The sequence below is a fragment of the Pelophylax lessonae genome, assembly GCF_965119305.1.
Source record: "Pelophylax lessonae genome assembly, chromosome: 12".
Lineage (NCBI taxonomy): Eukaryota > Metazoa > Chordata > Amphibia > Anura > Ranidae > Pelophylax > Pelophylax lessonae.
In genome coordinates this window covers 133445087-133464849 of record NC_138779.1, presented here as the reverse complement: position 1 = coordinate 133464849, position 19763 = coordinate 133445087, and the positions used below count along the sequence as shown (strand labels likewise).

Sequence of the window (19763 nt, the reverse complement as noted above, 5' to 3'; positions counted from 1 at the left end):
ATTCAAGTCAATTCACATGGAAATCTTTTAAAATTCAAAACATCTAACATTCTACATCAGTTAATTGCTTTTCATTATGAACAAGCCCTTTGCCACTGTTCTGTTCAGGGTGTTCTGCTATTCGTCTCTTTGACCTGTGACTGCATAACCTGGCTGTTTGTGCTGACAGCTAAAAATAAGCATGCTTGTTGATGCTGTGGTGGTTAATTATTAGCAGAGTGAACTATAATGGGTGGACTTTGTGATGAAATAAGTAGATCACAATCCACTGGAATTAGATCATGAATAGCATCTTCAATGAAATGGCTTTGCATGAAATATTTCTAACGGTACTAAAATCTGCTGCTGAGCCAAATATTACATTAAAGCTATCCTACTTTAAAGCATGTATATAGTTACTGCTTTTTAATTGCTTGTCCCTGTTTGAATGTAAGTTATTGCTCTCCGCATGAGTGCTTGGAAATGTTTTGCTTTGTTTAAAAAGGAAGTAAACTTTTTTTCTCTTACGTCCTCCGACAGTCGCCGCCACCTCTAAGTCATCACTGTTGGGTATTGACTTCCCATCCGCAGGAGTAGCTAGGCATATAGACTTAGTCAAAAGACAAAAGGCATTAGCATATACACACCCATGGGGGCTGTCCCATCTGGTCAATACCCCCTCTGCATCACTACTCCCAACTCAGTTTTAATCTGCCTAGCGTCAGGAGTAGTCAGGCTTACCTTGTGCTGGGGCTTCAGTCTCAGCCTTCCTACTCTTTTATTTGATTTTCTTTGAAAATGTCAGTTTTTTTCTCTTACTTTACTAGCTGTTTATTTTGTCAGCTTCTAGTGTTAGTCTTCTCTTCGGATGAAGATGGATCATGCGGTGCTGGGATTCGGACTGACCGCCCTGGTTCTCCAGAGCAAAAGGGTCAGATGGACCCCCAGCCCACCATCGAGCGTTCAGCTATGGTTCGCCCTGGCATTACGAACGACCCATCCCTGTTCGCTGCAGGGATGCAGCCGTGAGGTGGCTACCTCACAGGACACATCTGCGGTGCTGCAGTGTCATGTCCCTGGCTCACGGCACTCCCTGTCAGGTGCGGACAGCGGTTTTCCGTGCATAGAGGCTTCCCACGCCATCTGGTACAGGTAGGTACTTCTGTGTGGGGCCTCTGTCTGGGGTGGCAGTCTGTGTTGCTGTGTGTCCCCCATGTCTGTGCCTGTGTGACTCCCTGCTGCAGTCCCTGCGGGGATCGCTTGTGCAGTTTTCTGTATGTGTGGGGGTCCCCTTCCCTGTGTCACTTCGGTGCATTGTTGGGGGTGCAGACGTTGTGTGGCGACCGCAGCGGAGTGAACTCGCGCGGTCCGCCATCTTGATTTGAGCAGGCATGGTCAGCCTCTCTGTGGGTGATACTGCATGCTGTTTTGACGCCATCCGCCGCCATTTTTGTGGGTGTAGAACGATCGGTCCGACCGCATGTTCTGCGACCATTTTCTTGAAGCCTCCAATACAATCCTATGGGGCAGCCATTTTCCCTAAGTCTGAAAGTCTTTAAGTTCAGCCTACTTCAGCAGCACTTCCTTTCCATATGCAGCAGGACATCGGTGGCAACACTGCGGGCTCTGCAGGTTATCGCTCTCAATATTCCTCTGTATTATCGCTTCTGGCTCAGTTTTCTCTTCTCCTTTTGGGGTCTTTGTCACTGTAGCGGTGGGCTGCGCATTCCGCAGCAATCTAAAGGGGACAGTACACATTTATTGCACTGTTTTTTTCTGTGAACTTTGAGCAATGGATTCTCAGGAAAGCAAGTTCCCCCCAGCTTTAGTGGGGGTCCCCAGTTCTCCTGTGGCCTCGCTACGACCCGATTTGGCTGCTGTGGTGGCGACTTTGGTGTCTAATATGGAAATGCTGATGTCTGAACGTGCTGCAAAAAAGAGGCCCAGATTGTCTCTCTCTTCTGATTCAGATGGGGATATGGCTGCTGCTGCGAGCGTGCCCTTTTCAGGGTCCCGCTCATCCCTGGACCCCCCGGGGTCCGAGGGGGAGGCTGAGGTGGAGGGGGTTGATACCTCCACCCCAGGGTCACCTGAAGAACGGGCGACCATGGACGGGTTAATTGTTTCTGTTAAGGAAACCTTGCATTTAGAGGATGAGCCCTGTCCTCCGGGCGTTGTGTCCTCATTTGGGACGCACAGGACCCGCAAGTCTGCGCAGGTTTTCCCCTGCCCAGCTGAGTTTCATTACACTGTTAATGAAATGTGGCACACATTAAAACGTCCATTCCTGGTACCTAGTCGGTTCAAATTGCTTTCTCCTTTTGCGCCGGCTACGGAATCACGATGGTGTGTGCCTCCACAGGTAGATCACACTGTGGCCGTGTTAAACAAGGCTACCTTGGTTCCTACTGAGGATACCCCGGTTTTCTGGGATCCCACGGACCGGTGGTTGGAGTCTCTAGCTCGCCATTCCTGTACGGTGGCGGGTTCGTTGTTAAAACCCGTTTTTGCGTCCGTTCTGGTGGCTCAGGCGGTGGCTGATTGGACTAAGATGCTTAGGTGCAATCTCGTGTCTGATGGTGTTCCGCCTGCCCGGCTGGAAATGGTGGATCAGATCCACCAAGGAGTCATGTATTTGTGTGATGCAGCCTTGAAAGAGGCCCCCTTAGTGGCTCGCCTCTCTAGTGTCGCGGTGCTTAACCGGCGACTGATATGGCTGAAGAGCTGGTCGGCTGACCAGTCCTCACGGAAAACAGTTGCTGATTTTCACTATGCTGGTTCTCGCCTTTTTGGGGAGGCGTTGGACACCCTGGTGAAAGGCGTCACGGGGGGCAAGAGCACTATGCTGCCCCAGAACCCGAAGAACAAGTCCTTTCGGGGCAAGCGGGGTTCTGCGCCTAGATCCAATCAGGGGTCCTTTCGTGCCTTTCGGAACCAATCCAAGGGCAAGCCCTTCAAGGCCCAGGGCAGTCAGAAGAAGCCCTGGGCGGGTAAGCAGAAGTCCGGCAATGCTGGCGCAGAGGGTCAATCCGCCTCTGCCTGAAGGGGCGCCCTCACCCGTTTCAGGGGTGGGGGGACGTTTGCGCGGTTTCCTCCAACCTTGGTTGCTCTGGATATCGGACAGGTGGGTTCTGGAAATCGTTCGATCGGGATACAAGATTGAATTCCTTTCCTGGCCGGCGGACAGATTCTTTCCCTCCAATCTTCATCTGCTTCCGGGGCGTCTGCAGGACTTGCATCAAGCGGTGCAGGACCTGCTTGCTCAGGGAGTGATTGTCCCGGTGCCTCATCGGGACAGGTTTCGGGGGTTTTATTCCAATCTGTTCACTGTGCCCAGAAAGGAGGGCAAAGTGCGTCCTATTCTGGACCTAAAAGCGCTGAACCGCTTCGTGCGTGTTCGGAAGTTCCGTATGGAGTCTCTCCGTTCGGTGGTGGCCTCCTTGAGTCCAGGGGAATTCCTGGCCTCGATAGATCTGAAGGATGCGTACCTGCACATCCCCATTTTCGAGGGTCATCAGCGGTACCTTCGGTTTGCTATCGCAGAGGACCACTACCAGTTTGTGGCGTTACCTTTCGGTCTTGCTTCGGCACCAAGGGTGTTTACCAAAGTGTTGGCGCCGGTTCTGGGCCTACTGAGGGCTCAGGGCATTGCGGTCTTGGGTTACCTGGACGATCTACTTCTGAGATCACGTGCCATCCAGGACCTAGTGCGTGATCTGTCCACCATGGTGCAGACGCTCCAGGAGTTCGGATGGACCATCAACGTTCAGAAATCGACGTTGTCTCCATCGCTTCGTCTTCCCTACCTGGGAATGATTCTGGACTCTGCTCAGGCAAAGGTGTTCTTGCCGGAGGACAAGCTCTGGACTTTGCGGGACGAGATCAGGTCCCTCAGGGACAGCCCGTCCTCGTCACTCAGGACCTGTATGCGGGGCCTGGGGTTGATGGTATCGGCCTTCGAGGCGATACCCTTTGCTCAGTTTCACACGCGGGCTCTCCAAGCAGAGATCCTGGCCAGGTGGGACAGACTGCCTCAGTCCCTGGGTCTGTGTGTCTACTTGAGTCGTCAGACCAGATTGGCTCTTCTGTGGTGGCTCCAGTCCCCGTCGGTGGCGGAAGGCAAGTCCTTCCATCCGTTGGTGTGGACGGTGATTACCACGGATGCCAGCCTATCGGGCTGGGGTGGAGTTCTGGGCAACCTGTCTGCCCAGGGCACTTGGTCGGAGGAAGAATCCTCCCTCCCGATTAAATGTGCTGGAACTGCGAGCGATAAAACTAGGTCTCTTCCAGTGGTCGGGCCGTCTTCGGGGCCGTCCTGTCCGGATACAGACGGACAATGCTACTGCGGTGGCTTACGTCAACCACCAAGGGGGCACCAGGAGTGCTCGGGCGGCCCGGGAAGTGACCGACATTCTGTCTTGGGCCGAGGCCCATGTCCCGGCGATCTCGGCAGTTCACATTCCGGGTGTGGAGAATTGGCAGGCCGACTATCTGAGCCGCCAGACCCTGGACCAGGGGGAATGGTCCCTACACCCGGAGGTCTTTCAAATGCTGTGAGCGAGGTGGGGATCCCTGGACGTGGATCTGTTCGCATCCCGGCTAAATCAAAAGGTGGAAAGGTTCGTGGCAAGAACGCGAGATCCGTTGGCGGACGCCTCGGATGCGTTGGTAGCCCCTTGGCATCAGTATCGTCTGCTGTATGCCTTTCCTCCGATTCAGTTGCTATCCCGGTTCCTCCGCAGATTGGTTTCGGAACCGCACCTGGTGATTCTGGTGGCGCCGGACTGGCCACGCCGGTCCTGGTACGCCGAAGTTGTTCACCTGGCAGTGGCGCCTCCGTGGCGTCTGCCTCTGCGGGAAGATCTCCTGTCTCAGGGTCCGATCTTCCATCCTTCTTTACGGTCGCTGGCTTTAACGGCCTGGCTGTTGAGACCCAGGTCCTGAAGGACAGGGGTCTCTCTTCTGAGGTCATCCCTACCCTTGTCAAGGCTAGAAAGACCTCCTCCGGTAAAATCTATTACCGTACCTGGAAGGCTTATTTCGCCTGGTGTGAGTCCAGGGGGTTCTCCCCTCGCTCGTACTCGGTGTCAAGAGTGTTGGCCTTCCTCCAGTCTGGAGTGGACCAGCGCCTGGCGCTGGCCACGATCAAAGGCCAGGTGTCCGCACTGGCTATTCTTTTTCAACGCCCTGTGGCGTCTCATTCCCTGGTTCGCACCTTCATTCAAGGTGTGTGACATTTGGCTCCTCCCAGGAAGGAGCCCTTACCTCCATGGGTCTTGAACTTGGTTCTGTCCATCTTACAGCATGCTCCCTTTGAAAACATTCAGGAAATATCGTTGCCTCTGCTGTCTAAGAAGGTTGCCTTTTTGGTGGCGATCACTTCGGCTCGCAGGGTGTCTGAACTGGCAGCGTTATCTTGCCGTTCTCCGTACTTGGTGATTCACCGGGATAAGGTGGTTTTGCGTCCGCATCCCTCCTTTCTTCCTAAGGTGGTCTCTGAGTTCCACATTAATGAGGACATTGTCCTGCCTTCGCTTTGTACGAAGCCTAAGCATCCTAGGAGGTTGCTCTGCATTCCTTAGATGTTGTCAGGGCGATCAGGGTTTACCTGTCGTCTACGGAGTCCTTTCGGAAGACGGATTCCCTCTTTGTCCTTCCTGAGGGACCTCGGAAGGGCATGGCTACTTCTGCAGCCACTATTGCCAAATGGATCAGACAGACCATTGAACAGGCTAATGCTTTGAAGGAACGGGTTCCGCCCTTCCCTGTTAAGGCGCACTCTACCAGATCTGTGAGTGCGTCCTGGGCCTATTGGCATCGGGCCTCGGTCGCCCAGGTGTGCAAGGCTGCGACTTGGTCGTCGGTGCACACTTTTTCAAAATTCTACAAAGTAGACGTTCTGGCATCAGCTGATGCTTCCTTTGGCCGCAAAGTTCTCAGTGCGGCAGTGCCATGATGGACCCTTGTGTTTTTTTCTGGGTCCTTGGCTGTTGGCATTTGCTTTCCTGGGCTGTTGCTCCTGTTGAGCTTTGTTTTTTCTGTTGCCCAGTTGGTTCTCTTACAGTGCATGTAAGATTCCTTTCTCTGATGTGGGTACTGCGTTGCCTTTTCTACGGTTGCGTCTCCCACCCCTCATGTCTATACTGCTTTGGGACATCCCAACAGTGATGACTTAGAGGTGGCGGCGACTGTCGGAGGATGTAAGAGAAAACTGAATTTTTGTAAAATCTTACCTGTAAAATTCCTTTCTCTGAGTCCTCCGACAGTCGCCGCCCCCACCCCTCTTTTGGGGTTCTTATTACCTACTGCTATGCTACCAAACTGAGTTGGGAGTGGTGATGCAGGGGGGGTATTGACCAGATGGGACAGCCCCCATGGGTGTGTATATGCTAATGCCTTTTGTCTTTTGACTAAGTCTATATGCCTAGCTACTCCTGCGGATGGGAAGTCAATACCCAACAGTGATGACTTAGAGGTGGCGGCGACTGTCAGAGGACTCAAAGAAAGGAATTTTACAGGTAAGATTTTACAAAAATTCAGTTTTTTTTTTTCTTGCACCTACAGGTAAGCCAAAAAAAAAAAGGCTTACCTGTAGGTACTGTGAATATCTCCTAAACTTGCACAGTTGCTGATGACCTCATCGGCGCATGCGCTCTGAAGGGCCTGCTTACTGTGCCGGACCTTCAGAGCCTGTGCCGCGAACAGGTGGGTCCCATGTGCGGAAGTGACGTCATTGCGGCTCCGGCCACTCACAGCGCTGGAGCCCACGAACCCGGAAGAAACACCGGGGAAGATGTCAGCCATCTCAGCAGTGTGCAGGTGCCACTGAGACAGCTTTGTTCTAAGGTATTTCATAATGAGCTAGTTAGTATGCATTATGCCTTTTTGTCTTACAGGTACCCCCCAGGGTTTACAACCTCTAGCCTTTAGCCTAACTAAACCCAAAAACAAAGATGGATTGCAGCCTACCAGTCCTTAAAGGTGGTGGCTACATTAGTTTTACAGGCTAAGAATATTATCAGCAATTACCTGTTGATCTTGCTATAAATAGTGCCTTTGTCACATCCTGCTAGGTTTTTGTGTGAACTTCTAATCCCATCTTACGCTGCAAATTGGAGATGAACAAAGGCAGATATATTTGAAGTCTTTGTTTGCAAGATAACCTCAGACAAAAAAGAGAAGTAATGGAGCCACTTCAGAAATTGCAGTATAGTATATTTGTATGTATGGCTAAAATCGCAATGCAGAGACATCGCATGTAATGTACACAGGAATGCAGTGTGATTCCTGTACGAATCACATGCAGTGCCTACATTGCACAAGTGTGAACCCAGGCTGAAAGTAGAACTATCTTGTTGATGGGAAGGCATTGTAACTCAGTCCGGATTATATATATATATATATATATATATATATCTGCTTGGTCCTGGTTGGGGAGATGTATTCTCACTTCCTGGCCAGGAAATACAGCAAGATGTGACTGGAAATACTCTCAAAGTGAAATTGCACCTTGGCCACCAGGTGCTGTTTTGGTAGTAGCTGTCAATTTTTGAACTCCCTCTCACTTTCTGTCATCACCAGCACTTAAAGTGAGAGCTCATCTCCCAGTGGAGACATAAGCAGGAATACAAACCTCACACTGCTTCTGGCTTTTTCCTGGTCTGTCCAAACAAAAATGTTTACCGGTTCATTCTGTACTCCAGCCAAAACTTAACAGTCATGATTGTTTTATTGTACTAATTGGGCCTCGTGCACACGGGATGGGTTTGCAGCTGCTTCTAGGGTTGGACTTCTTTTTCCCCTGCATGTTAGCATATAGCATAGATCAACACCGGCTTTTAGCAGCATTTAATCGCAGGGGCTTTTAGACGGGAAAAACAAAAAACTCACTGTCAGTGCATTCAGCCGCAAAATTTTGGCAGAAAAAACTATTGATGCTGCTAAACGCGTTTAGCTTTAATTTCAATGGCCATAAATTATTCTGACCAATGAAATGAATTTAAGCCCAAGCTCTTGACCACTGTAATTGCACCTAAAAGCTTTAGACACTTTTACAAGTGTCAGGCTTTTTTCTCTGCCGAAACTCTGCTGCCAAGAAAGGCTTCTAGGAGAGTTTGCTTACTGTCAACCAATGTTTGTTAATTATTATTTTTTTCTTAGGTGTGAGTTGTTTGACCAGAACTTGAAGTCTGCTTTGGAAATCGCAGAGAAAGCAGGAACATTTGGACCCAGTTCCTAGCCTTTAAAGTCAGTAAATAACCGTGTGCATGGCAGAGCTGGAGCCATTGCTGGTCTGTGGAGCCTCATACAGCATTGTTGTTTCATGCTAGGTTGAATGTTACACACTGCCTTGCTTGTATATATTGTAAATTTCACGAATGTACAATGGTTCACATTAAAATAATAAGGGTTGAGTGTGTTCAGTTAGATTCCTGATATATGTAGCAATGTTTAAAGTATTAAAAAAAAAAAAACTTTTTTGAAAACCCAACATGACTATATTTATTTTTAATTATCCTAAAGGGTTTGGGCACATTGATGTGGGGACTCTGGGCCTAGTCCCACTGAGGCCAGGGAGGAGAGCTGACGGCAGCTGAGCTGTGTGGCAGGGGCCTTGTTACTGGGTCCCACCCCCACCCCACGGTACTTTGGGCTGCCGCTCTTGCGGTCTACTGGCGGTAAAGCCGCACCTGCAACTTAAGGCTGTGGCTTTTGTGGCCTACCAGCGGTACAGCCATGCCTCCTTTAAGTTGGACGGTGCTAGGGGGGTGTTTCAGCTCCCCGCCGTGTTGGGAGTTTGGTGTGTTTTTGTTTGTTTTTTTGTGGTCTTCCTGCGGGTGTGTGCACCATGCGGTTGGGCCATCCACTAATTTAGGTCCTTACCTGCGGCCTATGACGGTGACTTACTGGCTGTGCTGGGAGACTCCTTCTAGAGGGGTGGCACTAGTTGGCAGCGGCTATTCCTTTAGGGTACCCACCCCCCCTGCTACAACACTGAGCTGCTTATGGCAGGGATTAGGTTTATTATCAGCTAGGACTGACCATAGGCGGTGCTGAGTCTTTTCTGCCTAGTGTCCTACTCCTGTAGGGGGGCAATGTAACCCAGTGGTCAAGATTAAGATGAAGCTGTGTCAGTCAATGAACTCGGAGAAAGGGATTACAGTGCGTTACAAAAATCCCATTTTTGTATTGGTGGCCCTTACAGACAGGTAAAAAGATCAACTGTGTCCATGGTAAGTTGCCCTACAGCTGAGGGGAGATGTTTTACTGCTTACTTGCTGCTGACTCTGAAAAAGTGACATCAGGTCTAGAACCAGGCAGGCACTGTACGGTAACAGATCTGTGTTCCTGAATGATAGTCAGAACCCCCTTGTGAGCTTCTCATGAACCCCTTCTGTTGGAAACCCAGGTTTGGAGAGATTATTATTGAGCAGGTTTAAATATTTGCACATTAAGGAGCCTAATGTGAGCTTTATTCTGCAATAGCGGTTCTGAAGACAAAATCAAATACACTGAAGAGTGGCTTGCATCCTATTTCCAGCTTACAGCCTACAAAGTGCTTGTGTTCTCTATTCAACACTCCCATTCTCAACACATGGCTTCTTCTCTAACATTATTCAGGATCTGGCTGCTAAGTACTACTGCTCTGAACATGTGCCTCCACCCAACATAATATACAGGAATCCAATTATCTGTGCTCGTTGTAGGCAGTAGATTACATGTATTTACATCTTTACTCCTAGTTTGACCCCCCCCCCCCCCTCCCAGTCACAGAATCCCCATGCTGGCGATAGCCATACTTTTGTGGGATACAGTGAAAGCGGTCATCACCAGGAAGCAAAATAGTTGTGCTATTTTTAAACAAAGCGACCTTTGTGCTATTTTTAAACAAAGCGACCTTACCTGGAAAAAAAAAAAAATTTAAGAAAAGTAATATCACCGTTCTAAACTTTCCATAGTAATTCAAACAGTCCTGATACCCTTGTAGAAACAATACCTTTCCATCACTGAAGATGGCCATAGATGGGTGGAATTTCAAAGGAAAATTCTCAGGAAAAGAATGTTCTAAGAAGGTTAGTTTTTCTAATTATTATTGGGCCAAATGTTTTTTTTGACCACAGTGCCAAAAAAATTTTACAAAGAGCAAGATGGAATTAATTTCTAGCAGTGTGTGGTTTTCATTCAGTAAAGTTCATTTATTCCAAAATCTTTCAAATGTTCTGAGACTATTTGTACAAATTATGAAATTCTATCCATCTATGGCTAGCTTAAAGTGGATAAATATCCCCATTTATGAAATCTGACCCAGGGCACCTCTCTATCTGTAGTGTTTATCTCTCTAATGGGCCATACACACTATACAATTACCTTTTAGATTTTTTTCCTTTAGATTTACCAAAACCATATAATATGAGGTCAAATCTAAACACTTTCAATTTGTATGCAATCTGGCAGGCCCTTGCACTACATAGTTGAAGGTAAATCTATAGGAAATCTGACAACAAAAGTTGTATAGTGTGTATCCAACTTAAGTCCTGTGTCTTTCTGCTCCATTCCTCTGTGATCAGCATGATAACTTCTGACAAGTTCACCGACAAAGGAGATAAAAAATTTTGGCGGGGTGGGTGCAACGAGATAAGCAGAGAGCTGGTCTATTCACAGCAAAGCGCTGCATGTTTCTTCCTTCCTCTGCCTTAGCTGATTGGAGGAAAGGTACACCCCCCCAAACAGTCACACAGTGTATGCCAAGACCCCACACCCAGTGCTGAAGCAGGAAGAAAAAATTCTAACCTGATGTTCACTCTCTAAATAGTGTAGAAAGCAGTCAGCAGATATACTGTGTATCATCTGAGGCTGTTCACGTCACTGGGTATATGTGTGAGGGTTTACAACCACTTTAAGCACGAGAACTGAAAATACTTTTTTTCCCCCCAACCACAGTATATTGTAAAGTAGGAATACAACGGTGGAAAAGCTGACCAGTCCTGTTGAAGTAACCCAGTTACAAAGGGTTTGTTCCAGTTTTGTTTATTTAATGACACTTATTGTTCTATGGGATAGGTGCAGTTGTATTAATTCCAGTTAAGTCTGTGATACATCACACAGTAAAGGTAAAACAAACGTTCCTTCATAAAATGCAGGAAGACTAATAGATTTCACATGGCTATGTGCAGTGTTATGTCCCCATTTCCTTCATGTCCTGCAGTCTGGACACTTCTGTGCCTTAACCGGGAAAGGCCACATGACTTGCTTGCAGCATCCAATTAGAACTCTGCAGTACTTTGAGGTGAGAAGAGTTAATAAATTAAAATCCATCCCTCCACCTTTCTTCTGACTTCCATGCTCTTCGGTGGAGGGATCTTGAACTTCATTTCAGTCTAACTTCTTGGGCAAACGCCCCATTTTAGTCTGGATGTTCCTCAGAAGAAAGAAGATTATAGTGACTGCCAGACAGGTCATCTCAGCTACCCAGAAGGCTGTGTCCCATCCGTAATGTTTGGCAATAGTGCTGAAGGGCAATCCTGCAAGAAATCCTCCAACTGCAAGAAAATAAAGAGTGCTTAAATGAGACTTTATATATCTTCACTGATCTGATTTTTTTTATTTAAATAAGTACGAATAGGTTTTTACTGCAGTTTGTAAATCCATTGTCACAGAGAAAAAAGTGAGAGTAAATTTTCTTATGAGAACACTAAAATGCAAACTGGAATATACCTGATGTGCAGTATACAAACCGCTTCAATAAATATACTTCAAATGCTAATGTATAAAGAGTGTGTCCTGAACAGATTTAACTGCGAAACAGTTTAAACTAACAAAGAGCAACACTGTCAAATAACTGATTGATCTAGTTTGGATAGAGAAGGGAATTGTTAGAAACCCAGTAAGTTTTTTTTTTTGCCATCTGTGTCATGGGGGGTGGGGGGTCTCCCTTTATTTTCTGTCCAGGAGACGTAACAGGAAGTGACAACAAATCTATCCAAAGTAAGGGAAATGCCTTTTTAGACAGCTGACACCCGCTGTGCGCCATTTAAAAAAAAATCCCTCTATTACAATTCTAGTGACAAGTCAAAATATTGGATTTCCCTTGCTTTCAGTCCTGCTAACAATGGTCACCAGGACAAATTGAGACATTTGATTACAATATTACTGTTCTAGCCAAAACTAAATTCTATTGGATTTAAATACAGTTTAAACCTTTTTTTGCCCCCTGAAAATGGAAGCGATTACAGCAATTGTTTTTGCTTTCTAATACATCGTCCATTGTTGCTTCTGTGCACATCAGAGGCTATGGACACGGGTAGTGTGGCAGACGATCGAGCCTGTGGGTGTGCCACCATAGCAAGCAGCTTCTTATGGTGGCACACCAAGAAAAAGGGGCCAGGAACGTTGGCAGGGGACCCGAGAAAAGGAGGTTCGGGCCACTCTGTGCAATGGAGAAAAACATTTTTTATTTTTTATTTATTTAAATGTTACGAACTACCAATGGCTATACCATGACCTGGATAAATGAGAACCTTAACCACTTAAGCCCCGGAAGATTTTACCCCCTTCCTGACCAGGGGGTATTTTGCAATTCGGCACTGCGTGACTTTAACGGACAATTGCGCGGTCGTGTGACGCTGTACCTAAACAAATTTGACGTCCTTTTTTTCCCACAAACAGAGCTTTCTTTTGGTGGTATTTGATCACCTGTGCGATTTTTTTGATCATGTGCTGTAAACAAAGAGCGACAATTTTGCAAAAATAACAATATTTTTCACATTTTTTTATATGAAATTCCCCCCCAAAAAAAATGTAAAAATCAACATTATTTTAAATTTTTGGCCAATTTGTTTTCTGCTACATATGTTTGGTAAAAAAAAAAAAAATCACAAGCGTATTTTGATTGGTTTCCGCAAAAGTTATTGCGTTTACTAACTATGGGAAAGATTTTTTTTTTTTTTTTACGCGTAATGGTGGCGATCTGCGATTTCTTTTTTTTTTTTTTCAGTACTGCGACATTGCGGCGGACAGATCAGACCCTTGACTGACATTTTTGACACTTTTGGGGTTACCAATGACATTACTACAGTAATCAGTGCTATACATATGCACTGTTACTGTAAAAATGGCACTGGGAGGGAAGGGGTTAAGTGTGTCCCTAGGGGCGTGATTCTAACTGTCATTGGATGTGGCTAGTGGTGTAATAGCACAGATCAACGGTCCTACATAGCAGGACCGAGTGATCTGCGTTTTTACACAGGGGAGAATGACAGGCGGCTGTGTTTACATTAGCCGCCTGCCTTTCTCCCTCTCTGCCCGACGATCGCGAGTGACCGGCGGACATCGGGTCTGCCGGTCACACGCGCGGGCTTCCTCTGGTACGAGCGGGCGCGCTCGCCCCCTATTTGCTCCCAGGCTAGTGACGTACCGGTACGTCACTTTGCCTGGGAGGGGCTGACCGCCGCCATGTATAGTCGGGCGGCAAGTGGTTAACAGACATATGACAAAAGGAAAAATGTCAGCAGTTTTTCTGTAAAAGAATTATTCTGTACACATGATCAGGTACCAGAGACAGCAGAAAAGCTAACGCCTAGAGATATACACTCATATTTACAATACACAATTTTTTGGTCCCTAAAGCAAAGGTATGGAACCCATAGTAAAAATCAGCAACACATTCATACTGTGTAGACAATTTTCAACCTACCATTGGCAGAAAGAGCCACAATTGCATGAGAAGTGCCGCAGAAGTTGGATGGAGCACTTTCATTGGCAATAACGCCAAAGAGAGCAATAGGTCCATATGAACAAAAGCCAAATATGGCTCCTAGAATGAGAATCCATACCTGAGAAAAAAAAAAGGTATTTATTAATGAAAATAATTAGCTTCAGCTCAACACGCAAGTAAAAAGACCAACTATTCATCACTATTCTGCTCGACAGACATGAGACAGTGACTGATGAATATGAAATGTTAAGGACAGTAGGTACATCTAATACCAACACACATTCATGCTTGTATCTTACAGTATGAACAGGAGGTAACAAACTTGCAACCGTTGGCCAGCCTTGCTTTTATATTATAAATATGATTTTATATTATAAATAATAATAATATATTATACCTATCAGGTATGCAGGCACCAGATGTACAGGGGTAGCCAGACTCACCCAGGACACTGTGCAGATGTAGTTTATAAACTAAATCAGACTGCAGACTTAAATCGTTCGTTACCCCAACACTTCATATTCCTGATATGAGCCTGCTGTACCATGTACATGTATGAGAAAGTATCCTATCTATTCTCTTTGTATTGCTTTCTTTGTGTGAAATCCCTTGGTGTTCCCTCTCCTTTCCTATTAAAAACTGACCACACCAAGTAGGATGCATACTGTGGTCAGTTCTCTAGGTATGCTGGGAACTCTGTGTACTCTCCTCCAATAATCAGACTTGCCCTCGCTGCATAGCCATTTACTGGGAAGCTCAGTGTGCTGCTTCTTCTTCCCCCCCCCCCCCCCCAGCTGAGAACAGAGGTAATATAAAAAAAAAAAAATACAGTACCTTATTGTCTCATATCTATACAAAAATGTTTTGCCTTTCATTTCTATTTTTAACTGAATGGGTTGTTTTACAAGGTGATCATTTACAATCACTTTAACCACTTCCCGACCACCCGCTGCCTTTTTACTGCGGCAGGTTGGCTCTCCTGCGCAAACCGACGTAGACGTACGTCGGTCGCGCGCGGGATGCTAGGGGGCGGGGCTAGCGCGCGTGGCGCGCTCCCGCCCCCACTCGGCAGCGGGGAAGCCGATGCAAGGGTCAGGCAGCTCCGAATGCCGTCTGACACCCGGGGTGAGAGAGAAGAATGGGCAGCTGTTGTAAACACAGCTGACCGTCCTTCTCGCAGAAATGATCACAGAGCTCCTGTGATCTTGCTATATAGGATCACATGTCTCTATAGTCATTTCAGAAGCCACGCCCCTTCCACCCCCCCCCCCACAGTTAGAATCACTCCCCTAGGCTCACATTTAACCCCTTAATCACCCACAGGGTTAACCCCTTCCCTGCCAATGGCTTTATTACAGTAACAGTGCTTATTTTTAGCACTGATTACTGTAGTAATACTGGTACCTCCAAAAGTGTCAAAAATGTCAGTTAGGGGTCCGATCTGTCCGTCGCAATGTTGCAGTCCCGCAAAAAATCAGATTGCCACCATTACTAGTAAAAAAAAAAAAATCACATAAATCTTTCCCGTAGTTAGTAGACGCAATAACTTTTGCGCAAACCAATCAAAATACGGATTTTGCGATTTTTTTTTTTTCTAACCAAAAATATGTAGCAGAAAACAAATTAGCCTAGAATGTTAAAAAATTTTGATTTTTACATTTTTTTTTTGAGAATGTCATAGCAGAATGTAAAAAATATTCTTTTTTTCAAAATTGTCGCTCTTTTTTTGTTTATAGCGCAAAAAATAAAAGTCGCACAGGTGATCAAATAAATGAAAAGGACATCAATTTTATTTGGGTACAGCGTCGCACGACTGTGCAATTGTCCGTTGAAGTAACGCAGTGCCGAATCGCAAAATAGGGCCTGGTCAGGAAGGGGCAAATCCTTCCGGTTTTAGAGTGTGTGAGAACAGAATTCTAGGGAAATGGTCCTTTAACCAATTTTGCTAGTTTCAAAGGTTTATTATATTGGAGAAACATGGCTTGTGAAAAAGGAAAGCGTTTTGTCACTTTTTTGTATAACGGGCCCATAATGATTGGTATTATATGTTCAATAACATGTTCGCTTTATAGAAGACATACGTAAAACTGAACGCTGGGAACAAGACAAAAATCTACCTTTGCAGTGGGGCAAGGGTTGCCAGCATCATCGCAACTAACGAATATTAAATAGTGTCATAATACTAAATTGTGGTAAATAAAAACGTTATGAATAAGTTGCATGCATCCCGACTGAGGTTGTATTGCCAGAAGAGTGTTGCCACTACTTTAATGAATTGCAGTCTGTACATTGCTTCTTTTTAATTTTTAAGTTAGAACTAAGAAATGAATTCTAATTTTTTTTTTTTTTTTTTTTTTAATAAACGTTTTTTATTGAGAAGAGTAAAAATGAACATTAACAAGTGATGACATTATAACACAGTCAGCAGTATCCAATACAAAATAACAGCACACATCAAAAAGCACCTTAGACTATACCTAGGAGCAGTAAGATGTCATCTGTGATAAGTACTAAGATATAAACAGGCCTGCATCGAGCCATCCAGGTAGAATAAACGGCACGGAAATCAGTAGAACCAATCAGATTAAGAGGGCCGATGCGACTCCAGCAAAGACCCCAGCCGCATGTGCCCAAGCCAGTGTGTAGTGCTGTTAAGATCAATCATACGGGGTGTTGGGAATCCACTGGGTAGGGTAGTAATAAGAAAGGGAAAGGGATCTGTCCCCTCTAACTGGAGATACGTGTAGTGAGGCGGTCAGGAGGCAAAAAGGTGACAATCTTGTGAGGAGCACCCCCGGAACCAACACCCCCGAGGGGAACACGCTGTGTCCAGAACCAGAGGCGCATCGTCCACATACGCGAATGGACCGGACCTCGCTAAGAGAAGGTGCGGTTGGTGACAGGAGGGAGGGGGGGGTTACGGAAAGAGAGAAGGTAATGGCGTGCGCCAGAAGCGTCGTGGGACAATATGTGGAGGGAACATTGGCAGAAAAAGAGGGGATAGTAGGGTAGAGATAGTAAAGTAAGAGCGAGGAGTATAAGGGAGACAGGAGCTGGGGAGGGAAGGAAGAGAGGAGCGCGGGCGCACTCCCCCAGAGGACGACCGGGATGTAAGTAGGGTGTGGTAAGTGCAGAGCAGACTAGGCGTTCATTAGGCGGCGGTATTCATCCGATGCAGCAAACTCAATCCACGGGGCCCAGATGTCGTAAAATTTGGAGGGGGTGTCAAGGGCTTGAAAAGTGAGATCTTCCATACGGGAGACCCTTCCCACCCTCCGCAGCCAGTCAGCCACAGTGGGTGGGGAAGGAGACAGCCAGAGGCAAGGGACGCACATGTTGACTGCGGAGATCAAATGAAGGACCAGGGACTTCCTATACGTTCGTTGTGGAAGGGAGGAATGATGCAAGAGGAATTGCGCCGGGCTGAGGTCCGGAGTAAAGGTGGTGATACGGGATATGAGGGCATGTATAGTCTTCCAGAAAGGCTGGATCCGAGGGCAGTCCCACCAGATATGTAGGAGGGAACCTGTGTGAAGTTGACAATGCCAGCAAAGGGAGGGGAGATCGGCCGAAATTTTATGTAAGAGCTCAGGCGTCCTGTACCAGTGTGCGAGTCTCCTGCGTGAGGACGTTCCTGGAACCCTTGTGGATGTGAAAGAAAATACGATCTCAGTCATCATCCGACAAGGTTTTGGCTGAAATCTCCTCCCATTGAGCCCGTAACCGGACAAGGCGAGGGGGTAGTGGCATGGAGAGGATGGAGTACAGAAGGGAGATAAGATGCCGTTGTGGGTCCGACGATCCACAAAGGGTCTCAAAAGGAGAGAGGGCTCTAGAACAGCAAGAGGTGTCGGGGGTACGGAGCAGGAAGTCTCTGAGCTGCAAGTAGTTGAAGAAACGCAATCGGAAGTCAGGAAATTTCTGCGCCCATTCTGGATGGGAGAGCAACTTGCCCCCTAGAAAGCAATGTTCGGCCCTGCACGGGGCGGCGGAGGCAGCGCCCTGCGGGGGGAGGAAGGAAAGGCCCGGAGGAAAGTCCGGGTTATGGATAAGGGGTACCATAGGGCCAGGTGATGAGGCCAAGTGCAAGGTCTTACATAACTTGCGGAAAATCGTGATTGTGGGGTTGATGGCCGGGTGTTTGTAGCATGATGATGGGAAGGAAGCGGGTGAGATCCAAGGCAGGTGTTGTATGGGGATGGGGGAGAAGGACTCCTCCAACGTAACCCAATCTTTGACATGACGATGTTTGTGCCAGTCCACCACCCTCGCCAGATGGCAGGACCAGTAGTACTTCTGAAGGTGCGGCAAGCCCAGGCCACCCACTGCCTTCGGAGCAGTCAAGACGTCCCAGGACAGTCTGGGGCGCTTCGAGCGCCAGATGAAGGTCGTGCATGCCGATCGATACGATCGAAAGAATGCTGGGGGGAGTTTTAAAGGGACGGCCTGCATAGTGTAGAGGAGCCTGGGAAGGACGTTCATTTTAATCACCGCGACCCTGCCGAACCAGGAGAAGGAGCCAGACTCCCACTTGGAGAGGTCAACTTTAATAGATTGCACTAGCGGCAGGTAATTGCGCGAATACAAATCAGTCAGATTTGCTGGGATCTGGATGCCCAGGTATGTGATAGCACAGGGTTCCCAGCGGAATGGGAAATTATCCTTACAGAATTGCACCTTGCAGGGCGGGAGGGAGATATTCAGGGCCTCTGATTTTGCGTAATTTATTTTGAGATTGGAAATAAGGTGAAAAGCGTCAAGATCCCGAAGAAGGTTGGGTAGGGAGACAGCGGGGTTGGTCAAAAACAACAAAATGTCGTCGGCGAACGCCGCCAACTTATAGGTTTTATGGGCTATCGTTACACCGTTAATATCGGGATTGGAGTTAATGCGGCGGAGAAGGGGTTCAAGGGTGATAATATATATCAACGGGGAAAGGGGACATCCCTGTCGGGTCCCATTCGACACGGAGAAGGCGTCCGACAGGCCTCCGTTGACCCGCACCCTAGCCGTGGGTGACGAGTAAAGGGCTTGTATAAAATTCAACATGCGGCCGGAGATGCCCAGAGACTCCAATGCTGCAGTCATGTAGTCCCAGGCAACCCTGTTGAACGCCTTCTCCGCGTCGAGCGAGAGAAAGAACCCCGGCGTACCGGAGGACGTCAGCCAATGGTGGATGCTGAGGGCCTTGAGAGTGTTATCCCAGGCCTCACGGCCCGGGACAAAACCCACCTGGTCAAGTGTGATGACCCCAGGAATGTGGGGTAGAAGGCGATTCGCCAGCACCTTGGCATATAATTTGATGTCAACGTTGAGGAGGGATATTGGCCTATAATTGGAAACCAAGGAAGGGTCCTTACCGGGTTTAGGAATGACAGTGATGTGGGCTTCTAAGTAATCTGGGTGCAAAGTAGGGGAATCAGAAAAGGAGTTAAAGGCGGCCAGCATCGGGGATGTAAGAATATCCCCGAAGGTCCTGTAATATCCCACCGTCAGGCCATCCGGACCCGGGCACTTCCCCGGCTTAAGTTGTTTGAGTGCAAACTGCAACTCAGAGGAGGCAATAGGAGCATCAAGTTCCATCTGGCGAAAGGGGGGGAGGGGAATATTTCTGCAGAAAATTCTTAATGTTCCTGGCTCTATCGGGGAGGGGGGCAGCGGGATCAGGGGGGCCCAAATTGTACAATGTACGGTAGTAGGTAAGGAATTGGCGGGCAATATCAGCGGTAGAAGTGACCTTCCCGCCACGCGGGTCCGTAATCGAGTGGATCGTCCTCGCCGCCCGCCGTGCCTGAAGTGCTCTGGCAATGAGTCTGCCTGATTTGTTGCCGCAATCATAGAACAATCGTTGCTGCAGTGCAAATTTGCGTTGCGTTATAAAGCCCATTTCCGAGAGGAGGTCCTGACGGGTCTGGGTCAGTTCAGTCAAGGTATGTGAGGCCAATGTGAGTTTGTGCGTGCGTTCCAGGGAGTGGATGCGCTTGAATTCTAATTTTTAAGTTAGAACTGAGAAATTAATTCTAGAATCATTTGTTTTGAGCAAACACATTTTGAATGGAGCTTTATTTAT

General features: G+C 47.4%; 2 protein-coding genes across 3 annotated transcripts in view; one reads left to right on the top strand and one right to left on the bottom strand.

Moving 5' to 3' along the window:
• The window catches only part of TRAPPC4 (trafficking protein particle complex subunit 4), a 32150-nt gene extending 23762 nt beyond the window's left edge, over positions 1–8388 (top strand). The window contains exon 5 of the mRNA XM_082273080.1: positions 8140–8388. Coding sequence (XP_082129206.1) covers positions 8140–8218 — 79 coding nt within the window. The 3' untranslated portion in view covers positions 8219–8388. The remainder of the gene's footprint in view (positions 1–8139) is intronic.
• A 2676-nt stretch (positions 8389–11064) lies between these two features.
• SLC37A4 (solute carrier family 37 member 4) overlaps positions 11065–19763 on the bottom strand; it is a 66452-nt gene continuing 57753 nt past the window's right edge. Inside the window, exons 9-10 of one of the 2 annotated variants that reach the window (XM_082274465.1) lie at positions 13673–13811; positions 11065–11519 (exon numbers count right to left, since the gene is read on the bottom strand). In XM_082274465.1, coding sequence (XP_082130591.1) covers positions 11353–11519; positions 13673–13811 — 306 coding nt within the window. In that variant the 3' untranslated portion in view covers positions 11065–11352. The remainder of the gene's footprint in view (positions 11520–13672; positions 13812–19763) is intronic. The other variant, XM_082274466.1, reaches the window with a different exon arrangement.